This window comes from Ovis canadensis, chromosome X, assembly GCF_042477335.2.
Source record: "Ovis canadensis isolate MfBH-ARS-UI-01 breed Bighorn chromosome X, ARS-UI_OviCan_v2, whole genome shotgun sequence".
NCBI classification, from domain to species: domain Eukaryota; kingdom Metazoa; phylum Chordata; class Mammalia; order Artiodactyla; family Bovidae; genus Ovis; species Ovis canadensis.
This window is the reverse complement of record NC_091727.1, coordinates 55,423,092-55,443,111: the sequence shown is the minus strand read 5'-3', so window position 1 is coordinate 55,443,111 and position 20,020 is coordinate 55,423,092. Positions and strand designations below refer to the sequence as shown.

At 41.9% G+C, this 20,020-nt stretch overlaps 1 protein-coding gene across 3 annotated transcripts; it reads right to left on the bottom strand.

The window, feature by feature from the left end:
* Nucleotides 1-5,014: 5,014 nt before the first annotated feature.
* NUDT11 (nudix hydrolase 11) lies at nucleotides 5,015-10,410 on the bottom strand. Of its 3 annotated transcripts, XR_011446347.1 has the most exons (4): nucleotides 10,319-10,410; nucleotides 9,517-10,072; nucleotides 7,203-7,281; nucleotides 5,015-5,741 (listed from the first exon to the last, which is right to left on the bottom strand). XR_011446347.1 is itself a non-coding variant. In XM_070291691.1 (2 exons), coding segments are annotated over exons 1-2 (495 nt in total). In that variant the 5' UTR covers nucleotides 10,011-10,167; the 3' UTR covers nucleotides 5,015-5,740. The 3 variants fall into 3 exon arrangements, 2 of the variants coding, with proteins under 2 accessions (XP_070147792.1, XP_070147793.1); XM_070291691.1 differs by lacking the exons at nucleotides 7,203-7,281; nucleotides 10,319-10,410 and having other exon boundaries at nucleotides 9,517-10,167; XM_070291692.1 differs by lacking the exons at nucleotides 5,015-5,741; nucleotides 7,203-7,281; nucleotides 10,319-10,410 and having other exon boundaries at nucleotides 9,516-10,104.
* Nucleotides 10,411-20,020: the final 9,610 nt, after the last annotated feature.

Below are 20,020 nucleotides of genomic sequence, written 5' to 3'. Positions count from 1 at the left end.
AACCAGCAAGAAATAGAAAATCATAACAGACCCATCACAAGCACGGAAATTGAAACTGTAATCAGAAATCTTCCAGCAAACAAAAGCCCAGGTCCAGACAGCTTCACAGCTGAATTCTACCAAATTTAGAGAAGAGCTAACACCTACCCTACTCAAACTCTTCCGGAAAATTGCAGAGGAAGGTAAACTTCCAAACTCATTCTATGAGGCCACCATCACCCTAATACCAAAACCTGACAAAGATGCCACAAAAAATAAAACTACAGGCCAATATCACTGATGAACATAGATGCAAAAATCCTTAACAAAATTCTAGCAATCAGAATCCAACAACATATTAAAAAGATCATACATCATGACCAAGTGGGCTTTATCCCAGGGATGCAAGGATTCTTCAATATCCACAAATCAATCAATGTAATATACCACATTAACAAATTGGAAAATAAAAGCCATATGATTACCTCAAAAGATACAGAGAAAGGCTTTGACAAAATTCAACATCCATTTATGATAAATACCCCCAGAAAGCAGGAATAGAAGGAACATACCTCAACATAATAAAAGCTATATATGACAAACCCACCGCAAACATTATCCTCCATGGTGAAAAATTGAAAGAATTTCCCCTAAAGTCAGGAACAAGATAAGGGTGCCCACTTTCACCACTACTATTCAACATAGTTTTCGAAGTTTTGGCCACAGCAATCAGAGCGGAAAAAGAAATAAAAGGAATCTAGATTGGAAAAGAAGTAAAACACTCACTGTTTGCAGATGACATGATCCTCTACATAGAAAACCCTAAAGACTCCACCAGAAAATTACTAGAGCTAATCAATGAATATAGTAAAGGTGCAAGATATAAAATTAACACACAGAAATCCCTTGCATTCCTATACACTGACAATGACAAAACAGAGCAATTAAGGAAACAATTCCATTCACCATTGCAATGAAAAGAATAAAATACTTAGGAATGTGTCTACCTAAAGAAACAAAAGACTGATATATAGAAAACTATAAAACAGTAGTGAAAGAAATCAAAGAGGATACTAATAAATGGAGAAATAGACCATGATCATGGATTGGAAGAATCAATATAGTGAAAATGAGTATACTATGCAATGCAATCTATAGATTCAATGCAATCCCTATCAAGCTACCAATGGTATTTTTCACAGAGCTAGAAGAAATAATTTCACAATTTGTATGGAAATACAAAAAACCTCGAATAGCCAAAGCAATCTTGAGAAAGAAGAATGGAAATGGAGTAATCAACCTGCCTGACTTCAATCTCTACTACAAAGCCACAGTCATCAAGACAGTATGGTACTGGCACAGAGACAGAAATATAGATCAGTGGAACAAAATAGAAAACCTAGAGATAAATCCATACACCTATGGACACTTTATCTTTGACAATGGAGGCAAGAATATACAATGGAGAAAAAATCTCTTTAACAAGTGGTGCTGGGAAAACTGGTCAACCACTTGTAAAAGAATGAAACTAGATCACTTTCTAACACCATACACAAAAATAAACTCAAAATGGATTAAGATCTAAACATAAGACCAGAAACTATAAAACTCCTAGAGGAAAACATAGGCAAAACGCTCTCCAACATAAACCACAGCAGGATCCTCTATGACCCACCTCCCAGAATATTGGAAATAAAAGCAAAAATAAACAAATGGGACCTAATTAAAATTAAAAGCTTTGGCACAATGAAGGAAACTATAAGCAAGGTGAAAAGACAGCCTTCAGAATGGGAGAAAATAATAGCAAATGAAGCAACTGACAAAGAATTAATCTCAAAAATATACAAGCAACTCCTACAGCTCAATTCCAGAAAAATAAATGACCCAATCAAAAAATGGGCCGAAGAACTAAACAGACAATTCTCCAAAGAAGATATACAGATGGCTAACAAACATATGAAAACATGCTCAACCTCACTCATTATCAGAGAAATGCAAATCAAATCCACAATAAGGTACCATCTCACGCCAGTCAGAATGGCAGCTATCCAAAAGTCTACAAGCAATAAATGCTGGAGAGGGTGTGGAGAAAAGGGAACCCTCTTACACTGTTGGTGGGAATGCAAACTAGTACAGCCACTATGGAGAACAGTGTGGAGATTCCTAAAAAACTGGAAATAGAACTGCCATATGACCTAGCAATCCCACTGCTGGGCATACACACCGAGGAAACCAGAATTGAAAGAGACACGTGTACCCCAATGTGCATTGCAGCACTATTTATAATAGCCAGGACATGGAAGCAACCTAGATGTCCATCAGCAGATGAATGGATAAGAAAGCTGTGATATATATACACACAATGTAGTATTACTCAGCAGTTAAAAAGAATGCATTTGTATCAGTTCTAATGAGGTGGATGAAACAGGAGCCTATTATACAGAGTGAAGTAAGCCAGAAAGAAAAACACCAATACAGTATACTAACGCATATATATGGAATTTAGAAAGATGGTCATGATAACCCTGTATGCCAGACAGCAAAAGAGACACAGATGTATAGAACAGTCTTTTGGACTCTGTGGGAGAGGGTGAGGGTGGGATGCTATGGGAGAATGGCATTGAAACATGTGAATTATCATATGTGAAATGAATTGCCAGTCCAGGTTTGATGCATGATACAGGGTGCTTGGGGATGGTGCACTGGGATGGCCCAGAGGGATGGTATGGGGAGGGAAGTGGGAGGGGGGTTCAGGATGGGGAACACATGTACACCCATGGCAGATTCATGTCAATGTATGACAAAACCAATACAATATTGTAAAGTAAAAAAATAAATTAGAAAATAAAAAAAGATCACAACCTTTACTATCTTATTCTTGTATAAAGATCTCCACACAGGGCTTGCTAGCCTAGGCTGCAGCTCTCTCATGGCTAAATAAATAAATAAAAGAAGCCTGCATTCCTCCCTTCATCAAGACTTGATAGAAAACTTGGTCTGGATTTGACACCCAAGTTTTGTGCCATGCCTGTGCACTTGTACAGAAAAGTAGCAAAAATTCCATGACAGCCCTGTGCAGTGTGCTGTACTTAGTCGCTCTGTTGTGTCTGACTCTTTCCAACTTCATGGACTGCAGCCTGCCAGGTTCTTCTGTCCAAGGGGATTCTCCAGGCAAGAATACTAGACTGGGTTGCCATTCCCTCCTCCCAGGGATCTTCCCAACCCAGGGATCAAACCCAGGTCTCCTGCATTACAGGAGTATTCTTTACCATCTGAGCCACCAGGGAAGCCCATAACAACCATGAGCAGTACCCTAAAACACTCTGAGGAACAGCAAGGTGCCGGTGTTGTGTGTGTTTAACAATAAAGGGGTCATGGATATGGGAACTATTCTGGGGGAAGGGGCTCATCTATGCCATCTGTGTCTGGGTTACATATGTTTATATTTGAAAAGAAAAATGGCTAGAATACACACACATTTATTTTCAAGCATAGTTATTCTTGGTAGGGGGATCATGTGTGATTTTTGATTCATTTATTTGGGGGGGAATTTTCCAACTTTTATGAAATTAAGATGAATTAACTTTGTAATGAGGAAAAAAAGTTCAGCTTTTAAAACTAAATTATAGAATGGGGAGTGGAACCTAAGCTATGTCCACCAGTAGTGTTCAAAGCTGTCTGGTCATTTTGACATACTGATGCAACTAAAAGTCTTTTTACATGTAGAGTGGGGAGACCTCTGAGGAAAGAATTCACATTTAGGGAAGAGAAAGTCTGCCAACATGTTAGCTCAGGAACAAAACCTAGGTTTTTTGAGGGGAGGAGAGGTTCTGGCTGTATGGGCTGTTGACTGATCTTCCAACCAACCTTCTCAAGTCTTAAGGACAGAGGGAGGCCTACAATTATACTCTGAAGAATTTTTTTCAATTTTTATTATGAAAAATCTCAAACATATACAAAAGTATAGAGAATAGTATAACGAACTCCCAAATATCCATCACCCAACTTCAGTAATTTTCAATCTATTGCCAATTTCATCTATATGCTTACCCCATCTAAGCAAATATCAGTAGCATATCTTTTCATCTGTTAAATTTACAGTATATTTCCCTAAAAGATAAGGATTTTAAAAACATAACCACAGTACCATATCATACCTAAAAATATCCCAATACACCAGGGAGATGTGTTTTTATTTCAAATTCTATAAAAATTGGGGAAATAATCAATACATTTCACTGGTACCATGTGGAAGGGTATAACACTCAAATGGAGCCCAAGCTTTTTTTCGATTTTACTGCTTTACAATGCAAAAGAAAGAAAACTACCTTATTAAGGTCACTCTAGGGCCTCTGTAGGGAGATGAGGAAGAGTGCTAACATCACAAACCCATGGCAGAACTCCATAAAATTTCCTCTAAACATCTCTGTAATTTTCTTAAAGTTGCTCTCTTGGAGGTAGCTGACCCAAGTCATCTCTAAATCTTTTAATTTTCAGCACCCTCCTAGAAGTCCCCTCACCCTTGACTTTTCCAGGTGACAACAATGTAGCTCTCTTTCAATGCTCTGCATTCTCAAATACAGAATCCAGGTGGGATGAGAATCTAGCTGAGTGTATTGGAAAAGGGGAAGAAAACTGTGGCCAACTGAATCAGTGAGAGATAATAAAGAAACCTAGGCAAACTAAGTGGCATGATTAACTTTGGAAACTGCCTGTAGCAGTTTTTGTTGCCTCTGACATCAAATAATATAGTATACTGAATCTGTAAAATTAGAAAAGCAATCTTTTCTTCAAAGAAATGTTAAGATTACATGTAAGAAGTGGTTGCTGCTGCTGCTGCTAAGTCACTTCAGTCGTGTCCGACTCTGTTCAACCCCATAGATGGCAGTCCACCAGGCTCCCCCATCCCTGGGATTCTCCAGGCAAGAACACTGGAGTGGGTTGCCATTTCCTTCTCCAATGCAAGTGGTTAGGGCAGTGCAAAAACATTATTATTTGTATATTGTAAAATGTTTATAAAAAGCACATCATCTTATTATGTTCATTGTATTTATTTTTATAATTAGTTTTACAGCAAGTGGTATTCTTGAATAAAATTTTAAGCAAATTAACAATAGTACAAAAACACTGAAGTTGTTACACAAAGGACTGATTCTATAAAATTTTGCCCTAAGTGATGTAAAAACTGTGCTAGCCACTGCATGGTATGACATAGCAATAGGAGTATAATTCTTGTCCTTGAATATCCTAAAACTGCCTTGAAAAGTTTCCAAAATGTCTTATTCAGAAAAGCCACACACGTGGTGCCTGGAGAGCATATAGCACCAGATTGGAAGGGGGATGTTTTGCCATTATAATTATATGTAGTGATTATAAAATATTAATTGAATCAAAGAAACTTCAGTGATGTCAACCATATTTCAAGTAGTGTCTCAGGTGCAGAATATGAAAAGAATAAGGAGACGTGGTTCTTGCTTTCAAGGATATCATAGTCCAATAAAGAAGGCAGACATATCAATAAAAAAGCACAACAAAAGGCTACAGGTGCTGAATAAGAGTCTGTTCATGTACAACAGTACAATCACCAGGGCAAGAGAAGTCAGCAAAACAGACAGGGAAGGAGTGTCTCAAGATGCAGGAAGAAAACCAGATGAGCTGTCTCTTTGGAAGCATGGAAGTGCTCACCTATACTTGACAATTCCATTTATTAATGGTTCACATCAATGATCTTTCAAACAATCCTGGACATCTTTGCTGTTCATCTGGAGAAACAAACCAACATAAAATTAGAAGGCTTATACTAATGTAACAATTCTTCCAATTGATAAATTTACAAAGGCTTTATTATCTGCATCATTCACTTCACATTTGGAAAGCCTTCCCAGAATTATGTAATGCAGCTTCAATGTGAGTCTGGATGAGCAGCTGAGGAAGTTATAAGTCAATATATGTTACAAAACAAAAAAGTCTGCAAAGAAATGATACCAGAAGTTTTGCAAAAGGGGGAGTGGTCATCTAAGACATAAAAAAAAAAATCCTAAATTTCATGTTCTGGACTGCAGGCTTATGGGAATTATTGGTTCCTAGCCATCAAAAAGTTTGTGAAATTTGTTGTGTAGTGGCCACACAACCATGCAAATAGGTAAGTACAATAAATTATAAAAACCATGACACACACAGGAGAGGGTATCTCGACCCAGGTCAGGAAAGGCTTCTTATAGGAAAAGTTTATGAAGTAACTATTTTTATTATCTTCAATTTTATATTAAAAACCCTGAGCATCAGATAGATAACTTGGCTGAAGTTACAGAATTAGCAGAAAGAAGCAGTTGAAAACTGCTCATAAAAATATCCAGTTTTACTTCAGTTACCATAGTGGCCTTTCTGATTCTCATAATGCTATTTCCCCATAAAATATTTAATATCTGTTAAATATAGTATAACAGTTTATCAGGAGACAACTGCCAGGAAAATACTGGTGAAACTCTGGTAGTGCCTGGTGGCTTCCCTATATGGGACACCTGGAAGTAAAAGATTTGCCCCCCAAATATATTTGTGTGTGTACATATACAGATACAATTTATTTAAAAATTTTTATACATTATAGACATAGCACCAATTATTTTCAGTGTTTCTATGTATCTATATTAATCTCTAATGTTGTCTATAAATTAAAAGAATAAAATATTTGAGCAGCTGAAAATATATGGTGTTTATAAAACATGCAGAAAAAAATTTGATTCATTGCTGCAAACCTCAATTATCTATGGAGAGTACTCTTTTTCTCTTTTCACCAAGGGGAAGGCTGAAAAACCAAACAAACAACATATAAGTGACTTTTTAACACTCTTAGAAGGAAAAAAAAATCAACTGTACATCAATCTTTGGAGCGCTGAGGTGGTAGAAATTTTCTACATGATCTCTGCTCATCTGTTTAGCTTGAAAGCCTTGGTCTTAAAGAGAAAAAGAGAAGTCTCCTTGGAGCTTTAAACTATTTCAACCAGGCTAAGTTCCAGAGAATATTTCACAAAAGCTACTTAAATGAAGCTAACAGTCAATCCTAAAGTATAGCATGACATATTCTAAATGTTTCTGGCAAAAGCAAACAAACCCACAATGTATTTAGATGCTAAATTCTTAACAATGTGTTAATATGAATACTGTATATTTCTGCCTTTGTCAGACACTTAATTTAAGAACCAAATAAGATGATGCATTATTACCTCTAAGAATAACAAGTTAAGGCTCCAAAGTATTTGTGACAGCATTTCAGATGGAAGGGGTTTTTATCTGCAAAAATATCTGTAAAATAAGAACCCAGCATATCTGCTGTGTTAATGTTAAGGTAGACTTTAAGAACCCTCTTGAATAACTAGGTTATTGGGGGAAAATATCTTTGGGTCTATTTGAGATTATATGAATAGTAAAGGTCAAGTTGTTTGGAATTAAACATGTGCTCAAATATATATTTGATATAGATCACTTTTGCAGAGGAAAATTGAAAAATACACAATAACTATAATTAATCAAATGAAATAATTCAGATAATAAACTATCATTTGTTTTTAAAACTCATTTTTTAGTTTACTTCAATGGCATTAGTACAGAAAATGTTTTGCGAACTGAAACTTGCACTTTATCTGTACTTGAAAGTGTAATAAGATTTGTTTTCAAAATAGTAGTACCAAATTTCTTTAGAAAGTGAAACAGAACCCACTTTTTAGCAGCAATCATATAAGCATGCTATTAATTTATAGAACTAAAATGCAACCAAATAGAGAAAAATATTTGAGTATTTTGAGGAACAAACACATACAGCACACAAGGGAATAGCACAAAAGAGTATATGTTCTAAAATTCAATATAAAGTTTAAAAGCAGAACTACTCTATGGTCTTAAAAGATAGAAGGGCAGAGTACTGATTAGGAAGAGGAATGCAATGGACTTTTGAGTTACAGGTAATGTTATTAATAATTTCTGGATCTGAACTCTAGTTACATGTATTGCTCACTATGTAAAGATTCATTAAGCTGTAAAGATTTGTCAACTGTTCTGCATGTATGTTGCACAACAGTAAAATATGAATTAATTTAACAAAGGATAACTTCCATTAAATCTTTAGCAGTAATTGTGTTTAAAAACAGGCTACTTTCAGGACTAACGAAATGTTTGAAATAACTATTACTTTCTATCTTATTATATACTAGAAGGATGTTTTAAAAATGCTTAAGTATTATCTATGGAATGACTTTTTCAACCTGATGTCCAATTTAGAAAGTAGATTTTCCATCTACCTAACTGCCGACATGGCTAGAGGAATAAAGGTAGTTCCAGAAGACAGACCTATACATTTTAGATAGGATCCCTGATTTCAAACAAGTCGTGAAGCAAATGTTTAAGTAAGAGCTTTTACTTAGATACCCAAAAAAGATTGTCATGTGACACAAAACCTTATCCAAAATCTTCACAAGAGATTGTTCAGACATCTCAACAGTTTGAGAAGTCAGTAGTAGCTGAGTATCAAGAAAGCTAACTCCCTCAATTGGGATGAAATTACCATATAATATTCCACTTATTTGACTACTGATATTCAGACAAGTTTAACTTGACTATCACAAATTCAAATAGGCAAACTTTCTTTCAAGACTAGTTTATACTGAGAGAACCATAGTTGTTCTAGGGCACTGAGAAAAGAGCAATGGAAGCTGGAAGTTGAGCATGCTAAATCACACTAGGAATACAGTTTTCATAATATGTACATTATCAGGACAGTATATAACAACCTTCTCGAGAGGGTGTTTATAAAATGATATTTTGCTAAGCTACATTTGGGCTAAAAAGGTAATGGTTATTTCAAGTAAGAAGTAAAAATATCAGTTATGAAAATATTCTGAAACTCGAATTAACAACATATGAATAAAGCAATTACTGAAAAGGGCAAATTAGATCACATATCTGAACATGCAATTATTGCTCAGTGCAGAAAGAGCAAATGATGTAAAATTTCTTAAATACTTTTTTGAAATTCAAAGCTGGACCGTCAAACCAATTCCCATCACAGAAGGACTTGCTGACAGGACTAAAGCTGTGAGTGAGAAAACAACTTAAAAAAAATTAATGAAAATGCCACACAACCAAGGTGATCAGATTTTAAAGGCCCTCAATACAATACAAGCCACAAGACTGGTACGAAAAGTACACATGCACACAAGCGCGTGCATGCACATACACACACATCCCAAACTCTGGGCGACCAGTTAAGGCAACTTAAAAAACCCATGTGGCTTTGGCTTTCTGAAATGTGTTATAGTGCTACCAAGAAGCGATTCTGAAAGCATCTGAAAAACGTGCAAAGTGCCTGAAAACAGTGCCTGGCAACTGAGACAGTTTGCAAGCGTGATTCAGAGGTCTGCCAAGGAAACAAAAGAAGCCTCCCTCCTCCCGGTGAGAACGCACACGGCAACAAGAGAGGTGCTCCGGGCACTACTTATTGTCAGGTAGGCGGAAAGCAGAAGTCTGTGCACGAGCGGTACATACTAGGGATCGCCCTCCGGCAGGGACGGGGCCACGGAGTTTCCATTGGTTGGGGAACCGCCCAGCTTTAGTTTTTGCAGATATTCGGCATGCACGGGCTTGTGGCACTGGAGAACCTTGATCGCATCTTCGACTTTGAACCACTCTCGCTTCCTCCCAATGCTAACCGAATCTTCCCAATCCTCCAGAATCTCAGTGACAGTCAGTACATACACGTACGTTCTGTGCTTGCGATCTTGGTTCTGCTCGAAAATGCCCAGGAGCCGGCCTAACTTCCCCTTGACTCCCGCTTCTTCGAACACCTCGCGGACGGCCGCACCGCCCGGCTCCTCCTCGGGCTCCATGCCCCCGCCCGGCACGATCCAGCGGTCCGGGTACCGACTGCTACTCACTAACAGCACCTCGTCCTCGCGCTCGCTCCGGAAGCACAGGCACGCCGCCCGCTTCTTGAACCCCTCCGGGTCGTAGGTCCGCGTCTGGTTCGGCTTGCACTTCATCTTCGAGGCCGTCCGCCGCCGCTCAGGTCCCCGCCGCCGCCGGGTCGAGGGGCTCCAAGGTGCTGGGGAGAGAAAGAGCCGCGGGGAGGGGCCGAGGGTGAGAGAGAGGGGCCTCAGCCCAGGAGCCCCAGGAGCTCAGGGAAGATAAGGCGGGGGCGGGGACGGGGGCGGGGGCGCGCGAGGTACGTCAGTCGGTCCGTCCCCTGCGCGGCCGGGGGTCCCGGGCACAGACGCCAGAGTGGAGGAGGCCCCGCCCCCGCCCCCATCCCCGCCTCCGCCCCGAGCCCGCCACTCTGCGAAGAGCCCACTCGCGTCTCTGGTGCGCGTCTCCGTGCGTCCCTCCTTCCCTCCTCAGCCGCCCAGACTGAGGCTGAGCGAGGTGATGCGCATTCGCGCGCGCGTCCGCGTCCCCAGGCACGTGCGCGTTCCCGTCGGAGGGCGGGGGTCTCGCGGCTCCCGCAGCGCCCGGCGCCACTGGCGCACAGCGCAGGCGCCTGGCCCTTCTCCGGCTGGGGCTGTCCGTCCCCCAGGGTGAAAGGCACCGCATTGTGACTTGGGCCAGCTTCTTTCCACGTGTGCCTTTGACCCAGACGTGGCTGTGGCGCGGCCGGACGTTTCTCTTCACCCTCTCCAGCAGGTCGCAGAAAACACACACGCAATCGTTTTTCACACAGCACCACAAGACGGATGGTCAAGTGCATAAGGTCGTAGTCATCTTCCACAGTGAAGAGTACCGGCTTCCTTATAGGAAGGCCTCGGTTTTGTCAAGATGATCCTAGGTATTGGGCGAAAGAGTACCGAATCGTTGCTGAGTCATTTCGTGCAGTTTTGTTTTTTCAACAGGTTCTTCACTTGGCCAGACACCTTGGCACAGTCCAGTCCACGACTGAACAGCTTTCTTGAACCTACCCCTGTTGACATGTTACCTAACCTCTGGTCTCTGGTTTCCTCATCAGTAAACTCCTCACCTACTTGGTCCAGACCTTTGCACTTTAGGTCATATTCACCCAACAGCTGGAGAGCCACGCAAAGCAGGAATCTCTCCCCTTCACACACTCCACACGTCTCTTTCTCATTGGGAAGCACTGGTTGAGGTTTTGGGAAACATGCCTCTGGCAGTCCCTTCACATTTTACATTTTGAGTTTCAGAAGCCTCCTGGCCTGGGACTCCAGCAAGGCCACTTGGTGATCTCTCACCTCTGTCTGCTGCTGTTGCTGCTAAGTCGCTTCAGTCGTGTCCGACTCTGATGGCAGCCAACCAGGCTCCTTCGTCCCTGGGATTCTCCAGGCAAGAATACTGGAGTGGGTTGCCATTTCCTTCTCCAATGCATGCATGCATGCTAAGTTGCTTAAGTCCTGTCCGACTCTGTGCGACCCCATGGACAGCAGCCCACCAGGCTCCTCTGTCCACGGGATTCTCTAGGCAAGAATACTGGAGTGGGTCTAGCCATCCTATACCCATGGCCAAGAAGTGGCCTTCCCACAACCCCAGATATAACAACCTAAAGCCTTCGCCCTGCATTTCATTCCTTCTGATTGTTTCCCTGCTCTCACAGTAACCTTATGGAGAAGACCTCTGATGTCCCCCACATTTTGCCTTATTGCAACTTAGGCATCTTTGTCTCTTTTACCTGCAGACACTCTGCTGGCATCAGGCAAGCCGGATCATGACAACTCACTTTTCCAAGGAAATAATCCATTCCTCAAGGGGAAATCGAATCGGAAAGGTATGTGGAAAATGGTTATGAAACATACAGTCTGGTTTTTAAATAACAAGTTTGTTCAGCTTCCCAGGGTCTGTTCCACTCCGTGTATACCCAAATAGCCCATAAAAATGATTCTGTTCCTGGTGGCAAGACTACCCTCAATATCTTGAGCATAATATGACAAAAGTATGTGGGCATGATAGAACAAAACTATCGGAAGAAAAAGATAAGATATATACAGAGTATCACCTGAACCAATAGCCATACTACCTCTAATGACCATATTTCAATGATGTATGGATGATCAAAGAACATTTGGTGGAATGCAACAGACCATGACCAAAAACAAACTAGGAGGACTTCCCTGGAGATCCAGTGGTTAGGACTCTGCACTTCAAAGCAGGAGGCACAAGTTGGATCCCTGCTCAGGAAAGTTTCCTCTGCTGCATGCTAGGACTTCCACCCTACCCCCCACAAAAAAAAAAAAAAAAAACCACTACACTAGGAAAAAATATAAATTTCAGCAAGATGTATTCCTCAGTGTGTTCATACTGACAATTAAAAATCAAAAACAAAATCCATCATAATCAGAATCTAGGCAAATATATCAATTATCACCCACGTTATTAGATATCATTTAAAATTTTCTTTCCCATGTAATGAGATCGTAAATAGAAAAATGCCTGCCATTTTGGTAAAGAAGACAAAATTCTCTTTTTTGCAGACAGGAGGAATACATTCTTGGGAAACACCTGAGAAATGATGTAAAAATAAACTTCTTTAAGTGGGAGAAATTAATAAATATTCACATTTAAAATCCCAAGAGCTTTCATGTATGCCATCAATAATCCTGTAGAAAATAGAATGGGTAAATGATCACATCACAGTGGTAGTATCAACCACTACAAAGTAAATGAAACACCAAGGAATCCTAAAAATATGGTTAAGACATTGTAAAATGATAAAACTCATACTCAGCTTTAAAAGATATTTGAGTAAATCAAGAGGCAATTTAGCAAAGTTGGGAGATTGTGCTGGTGTCTGCAGGGATTATTATTATTCATTTCTTGCTTAGTACTTTCTTGTTTTCAGTCAGTCAGTCGTGTCGTGATTCTCTGGGACCCCGTGGACTGCGGTACACCAGGCTTCCCTGTCCTTCACTATCTGCTTAGGACTTGAAAGTGTTAGTCCCTGAGTCATGTCCTGCCAACTTCTCTGTCCATGGGGTTCTCCAGGCAAGAATACTGGAATGGGTTGCCATTTCCTTCTCCTGTCTGCAGGGAGGTGTGGACCAAACAGGCTGCAGCTACATCACAGGTCTGCTTCACAATTGCCAGGTACTATCTCCTTGTCATACCAGAGGTGCCGTTTTATAGTCTATTCCACCATTCCCACATTAGATTACACCCATGTAATATGTCTGTGGTTCCAAATAGGAAAAGGAGTACATCAAGGCTGTATATTGTCACCCTGCTTATTTAACTTATATGCAGAGTACATCATGAGAAACGCTGGACTAGAAGAAACACAAGCTGGAATCAAGATTGCCGGGAGAAATATCAATAACCTCAGATATGCAGATGACACCACCCTTATGGCAGAAAGTGAAGAGGAGCTAAAAAACCTGTTGATGAATGTGAAAGAGGAGAGCCAAAAAGTTGGCTTAAAGCTCAACATTCAGAAAACGAAGATCATGGCATCCGGTCCCATCACTTCATGGGAAATAGATGGGGAAACAGTGGAAACAGTGTCAGACTGTATTTTGGGGGGCTCCAAAATCACTGTAGATGGTGAGTACAGCCATGAAATTAAAAGACGCTTACTCCTTGGAAGAAAAGTTATGACCTAGATAGTATATTCAAAAGCAGAGACATTACTTTGCCGGCTAAGGTCCGTCTAGTCAAGGCTATGGTTTTTCCTGTGGTCATGTATGGATGTGAGAGTTGGACTGTGAAGAAGGCTGAGCGCCGAAGAATTGATGCTTTTGAACTGTGGTGCTGGAGAAGACTCTTGAGAGTCCCTTGGACTGCAAGGAGATCCAACCAGTCCATTCTGAAGGAGATCAGCCCCGGGATTTCTTTGGAAGGAATGATGCTAAAGCTGAAGCTCCAGTACTTTGGCCACCTCATACAAAGAGTTGACTCATTGGAAAAGACACTGATGCTGGGAGGGATTGGGGGCAGGAGGAGAAGGGGACGACCGAGGATGAGATGGCTGGATGGCATTACTGACTCGATGGATGCGAGTCTGAGTGAACTCTGAAAGTTGGTGATGGACAGGGAGGCCTGGCGTGCTGCTATTCATGGGGTTGCAAAGAGTCGGACACGACCGAGCGATTGAACTGAACTGAACTGAACTGAATATGTCTGTGCTGGGGGTGGGGCATAGTTTTTGGAAGGCAGAGGAGAGGCAACATTATAATATGGAAGGAGGTAGAGAGTGAATTCCTACTGGCAAAGTCATAGCATGTTTCTGGATAATGAGATCCACAAGTTGCAGGTTTAGTACAATGCCAAGGATATTTACAAATTAGTTTTTTTCCCCTGATTTTCATAAAATAATTGTATTTTCCACCTGTTAAAACAATAGGGCAAGACAGTTTTGACTTTTTCTAAACAAGAGTAGAAATCTTTTCTGAAAGACTAGCTCCACCGTGTGGTTTATCTGTAGTTCAGTGCTACTGCACTGATGAGCAGGGTTGTTTTTTGAGCCACTGTAGTAGTAGACTGTTACAGCGACAGCTGTGATACGTGCATGCCTCCCACACTGTCATAGCCTTGGCGATGGAGCTTGCTTTGATGGGACAACAGCATGTGTGAAGCAAGCAGAGAGTTGAAAAGCGCTTGTGCACTGGGGTTTGCCCTCAGTTGCTGTTCTTGAAACAAGATGAGAGCAATGTGAAGAAGCCTGGGCTAGGTGAATGATGTGAGATCCATGGTCCATGCATCGCTTTCACCCTAGCTGCCAGAGAATCATTTACCAGAAGTGTGGGTGAGACCATCCTATACCATCCAGCCTCCAGCAGAGCCAGTTAGCTAACAGAGCACTGACCACAAATGCATTAAGTCTTCTGAGAACTGCAGGATTGCTCAGCTGAACTCAGCTGAACTCATTGAGCTGCAGAATTGTGAGCAAAAGAATCAGTTTTGTAAATTGTGGGGTGCATCAAGAGCTAGCTGACACAACCATTAACTGCCATCCATCAAATTCTAACCAAAACTAAAGAGAGAATGTATATTTCCTAGTAGAATTTCACCTCTTTTGAAGAGATTGACATTGAACTGAGTCAGACCTTGACTCTGACTCTGAAGGTAATCTTCCCTTCACTATGACAGATTGCACGTGTGCTGAGATTGCTGAGATGCACACACAGTACATGTCGTCCCTTATAGTAGAGATGTTCTCCTCTCTCATTTTTTTTTTCTACCTGGGTGATCCAGGCACCCAGGAAACCATAGCTTCTATGTAATGTTCTAAAACTGAGATGATCTGCCCTGAGAGCAACAGGTCAGGGATACATATTTGTGCACTGAGTTAGGAAGGAGCAGGCAGATTGGAAAGTGAGACAAAGATTAGAAAAATGATCGTGCACAGTTGGGCACCTTTCTTGGTGAGATGGGCAGGGAAGTTAGAATTGCCTCTTTTGTGATTAAATTGAAGTGGAATGCAATTCTAAGAGGGAGGAGTTCTCCACAACAGATGTCAGCTCAGATGGAGACAATTTCAGACCTTCTCAGAGCTTTATGGTATTTATAGCCGATTCCAGCTTTCAGGAGAGTTACCACCCATACCTGCGAGAATTTCTGGATGTGTTAAAGGGAAGCAGAGTCAGGGAATGTGATTTTAGTAGTAGTCACTGAGTGGGGAAAATTGGTGTTTTGTTAACCAAATGCCCTAGAATTTAAATCTCGCTCTCTCACTAGCTGTATAGTCTTCAGTTCAGTTCAGTTCAGTCGCTCGGTCGTGTCCGACTCTTTGCAACCCCATGAATAGCAGCACGCCAGGCCTCCCTGTCCATCACCAACTTTCGGAGTTCACTCAGACTCGCATCCATCGAGTCAGTAATGCCATCCAGCCATCTCATCCTCGGTCGTCCCCTTCTCCTCCTGCCCACAATCCCTCCCAGCATCAGAGTCTTTTCCAATGAGTCAACTCTTTGTATGAGGTGGCCAAAGTACTGGAGCTTCAGCTTTAGCATCATTCCTTCCAAAGAAATCCCGGGGCTGATCTCCTTCAGAATGGACTGGTTGGATCTCCTTGCAGTCCAAGGGACTCTCAAGAGTCTTCTCCAGCACCACAGTTCAAAAGCATCAATTCTTCGGCGCTCAGCCTTCTTCACAGTCCAACTCTCACATCCATACATGACCACAGGAAAAACCATAGCATTGACTAGACGGACCTTAGCCGGCAAAGTAATGTCTCTGCTTTTGAATATGCTATCTAGGTTGGTCATAACTTTTCTTCCAAGGAGTAAGCGTCTTTTAATTTCATGGCTGTACTCACCATCTACAGTGATTTTGGAGCCCCCCAAAATACAGTCTGACACTGTTTCCACTGTTTCTCCATCTATTTCCCATGGAGTGATGGGACTGGATGCCATAATCTTCGTTTTCTGAATGTTGAGCTTAAGCCAACTTTTTCATGCTCCTCTTTCACTTTCATCAAGAGGCTTTTTAGCTCCTCTTCACTTTCTGCCATAAGGCTGGTGTCATCTGCATATCTGAGGTTATTGATATTTCTCCCGGCAATCTTGATTCCAGCTTGTGTTTCTTCCATCAGTGAATATCTTGGACCTTGATAGTTCTCATCTTAAAATGGGGATAATGAAAGTACCTATCTCATTAATTTCTCCCTCCCGCAAAGGCTTTCCTGACCATTACTCACTCATCTCTTATACTGCGATCAAATTACCCTCCTCTTTTTGCCAGGCTCCGTTGACTTGAATTCTGTCATGGTTTTATTTAGGGAGCGCTGTGATGGTCTGTCTGCATGTTTGAAAAAAATGTAAAGGCTAGGGGCCAGCCAAATAAACACCTGTTCTCAGAGTCAGCACAGTGACCTGAACTTGGCATCCAGCAGGGATTCAAAATATATTGATTGAATGAAAGAGTGTGACAAAGGCTATTTGGATCATGAAGGATGGTTCTTATTACACCTAATAATTGTTTATTCCAAATATAAAATGAGAGATGAGTGAACACAGGCAACTCCATACGTGGCTTTTCATGTGGGGAGGCTTCATCGTGTTCCTTGCATTATCTCTTTTTCCCTCAAGTGCAGAGAGGGGCTATAGGAGGGCATTCAGTAGAAACTTCTCAAACACCAAGTGATCAGAACAAAACAATATCTTTCCAGTCTTTCTCTTTGATTAATCAATGAACCATGGGGATAAAAGCAAGACTTCTAGGTTTGTGATTGTGTGAGTAACAGCACACGTGTGAACAATCAAGGGTGTGCGCACAAAGATCAATGGAGAGCAAGTCCAGGTGAGTGTTTCCACTCTCTCAAAGAGGCCGTGAGCACGTCTTGATTCCTCCTGCTTCTTTGGTCACTCCCTCTGGTTCCCCGAGTGCAGTGTCCCCCTTTTTCACCGATACTGTCCTCTCTACTGACCTAAATTCAGCACCCAAACCCTCGCTAGTGCTGTCTCTAGAGTCAAATGCTAATCACTAAGAGAGGTGTTTGAGGTCCTATGGGATCTGACCCTGTCTCCTCTCTGACTATACCCCCAGCAGCCTCCCTTCAGTCACTCAGCTCCAGGTCAGCTGGGCTCTGCAGTTTCTGGGTCATGTCAGCTAGGCTCCCACCTCAGGGCCTTTGTCCCAGCTCTTCCCTTTGCCTGCATGCTCCTCACCCACATCTGCCTGGCTGACCTGCTCACTTCCATGGAGGCCTTGCTCAGTTTTCACTTGCTTTCTCTGTGAGGGCTACCCAGGCCACTGGACTGTATATGGGCAGGTGTACCCACCTGTCCCACCATCCACCCTATCCCTCATCCCCTTTATCTTGCCGTACATTGTCCTTTCGTTACAACACTTATCACCTAACAGACTCTGTTATTTACTTCTTTGTTATGTTTGTACTTATCTCTGTCCTCCCCCATAGTTCCCAGCTGCAAAGTCCTTGATCTTAGAGATCTTTCTCTCTTGCTCACTGGTCAATCTCCACCAGCCCAGAACATTACTGAGAACACACTGTAGTCATGCAGATGCTATCAGTTTCTATACTGAATGTTTCTGCCTCCCTTGGTACATTGTGATACCCTTGAGGGCAAGGGCTGTTGTTTGTCTTTGTCAAACCATGGAACTTTGTCAGTCCACGGTCCAGCAAACTTTCTGATACAGCTGGAGAGACACTACTGAATATTCACTGAGTTAATGAATTAAATTGTGAAAGTGGCACTAATAGAGAAAAGATTCTGTTTCCAAACTGCAGTTCTCCCAGTAGGCACCATCCGTGTGAGAACCATGGACCTATCAGCGCCATGCAAAGTCTGCTAGTCAGTGCGGCCAGATGTCTGACTCATTTTCTGTGGAAGTCTCATAGGCTAGCACTGGGCTTACTACCCAGCCTGACTTAGGGTGGCATTTCTGGAACTCAGGCCTTCGTCATCTAAATAGACTTTGCTTTAGCTGTGCAGAACATGCAGTACTTTACATATTTTCTTTCAATAAAATTGTATCTTTGAGAATAAAAAGGTAACCATATAATCAAACATGGTGAGTGCAAAAGAAGGTAATGAACTAGTTGAACGTAAGTTGAGACTACTGTGGAGTCATAGCACACACAAAGATCAGCACCACGCTAGGCTCTCCATGGATCTTCTGTAGTTGAATCCTAATAAAAACCCTCAAGAGGTCATATTGTCATTCCCATTTCACAAGGGAGAATATTGAGACCATGGACATTCTTTGAGTTTCCTGTGATCTGGCAGTAGATAGCCCAATGAGAGCCCAATTCAGGGCTCATTGGTGATAACACCTCAGAGTGAGTTCAGCATAGACAGTTGCTGTTGTTGTTTAGTCACTAAGTCGTGTCTGAATCTTCTGTGACCAAATGGACTATAGCCCACTAGATTCCTTGTCCTTGGGATTTCCCAGGCAAGAATACTGGAGTGGGTTGCCATTTCCTTCTCCAGGTGATCCTCCGGGCCCTGGGATTGAACCCGCATCTCCTGCATTAGCAAGTGGGTTCTTTACCACTGAGCCACCAGGGAAGCCCACAGTGAAGGCACACCCCCCCCCCCCTCACACACACACACACTTAATCTGCTCCCAGCAGTCCTGTTTGGTTCCCTTCCTTTTTTCACTGATGCACTCTCCAAAGCTTTCATCCCAGCTCATATCACTTGCAGAAGTGCTTCATCCCAGAGATTTCAGCCCAGCTCCTTTGATCAAATGGTGGTATATTCAACACTGACCCCTGCTGTGGCAGATGGAAGGTGACTGTTTTGAGTCCTTGCAAAGGAACAAAGTAAATGTTATTTATACTTCTTCATGACTTTTGATGATTGTGTATGCTGGGGAGGGTCCTTTGCTGCAGAGCTAGTTTCCTTGTGTGAGAATCAAGTTCTTGGCAGGATGCCCTTTCCTTCCACAAAGACTTCAAACTGGCCCAGGAGGGAAGGTCAGGATCTTACTGATCAGTGCTGCTGTGTACCCACAGGCCCAAGCACTGCACCACGAGACTGGTTCCCTCAGAAGCAACACAGATCTTTCAGGGTTACCAAGCTGTTCTGCACATTTCACAGGCTCCTTTGATAAAGACAACAAGTGAGATTTGGAATCAAAATTGGAATCAGGAAAATGGCCACAGTCTTCCAGGACCTCAGTAAAATCTGCATGTTCTGGGATGATGCACATCAGTGAGCAGCATGGTAGAGGGGTTCTGAGCCAGGCATCATTCTCTGGAATTAGAGATTAGTGGACAATGGCTTTCCCTTTACTTTTTTCCCCATCTTCTTCTCGGGTATTTATTTCAGGCACATTTGAAAATCAGTGGTTTTGTTAGCAGTTTTCATAAAATAGAAGATCTCCTAGCAGAGGACACCAATTAGACTCTTAGTTTCTAAACTTCATTTTAACGTTGATCAGATTGCTTTTAGTACCAGCCTACACCTCACAGGAAAGCTCCTTGACTTGTTGCTTTGGATGAATCTTCTGATGTGTATAATTCCCAGAGTTCTTGTAAAGGAATCCTAGTTCTCTTGTTGCTGTTTCCTAACTACATATCAGAAGAGATGATAGAATCTCTTTGGGGGCTACTGCAGGTCAGCTGTTTTCATAACTCACTGACAGTTTTCAT

What these genes read in the sequence shown, in the direction of transcription:
- NUDT11 (XM_070291691.1), bottom strand. Translation starts at nt 10,010, where the DNA reads ATGAAGTGCAAGCCGAACCAGACGCGGACCTACGACCCGGAGGGGTTC.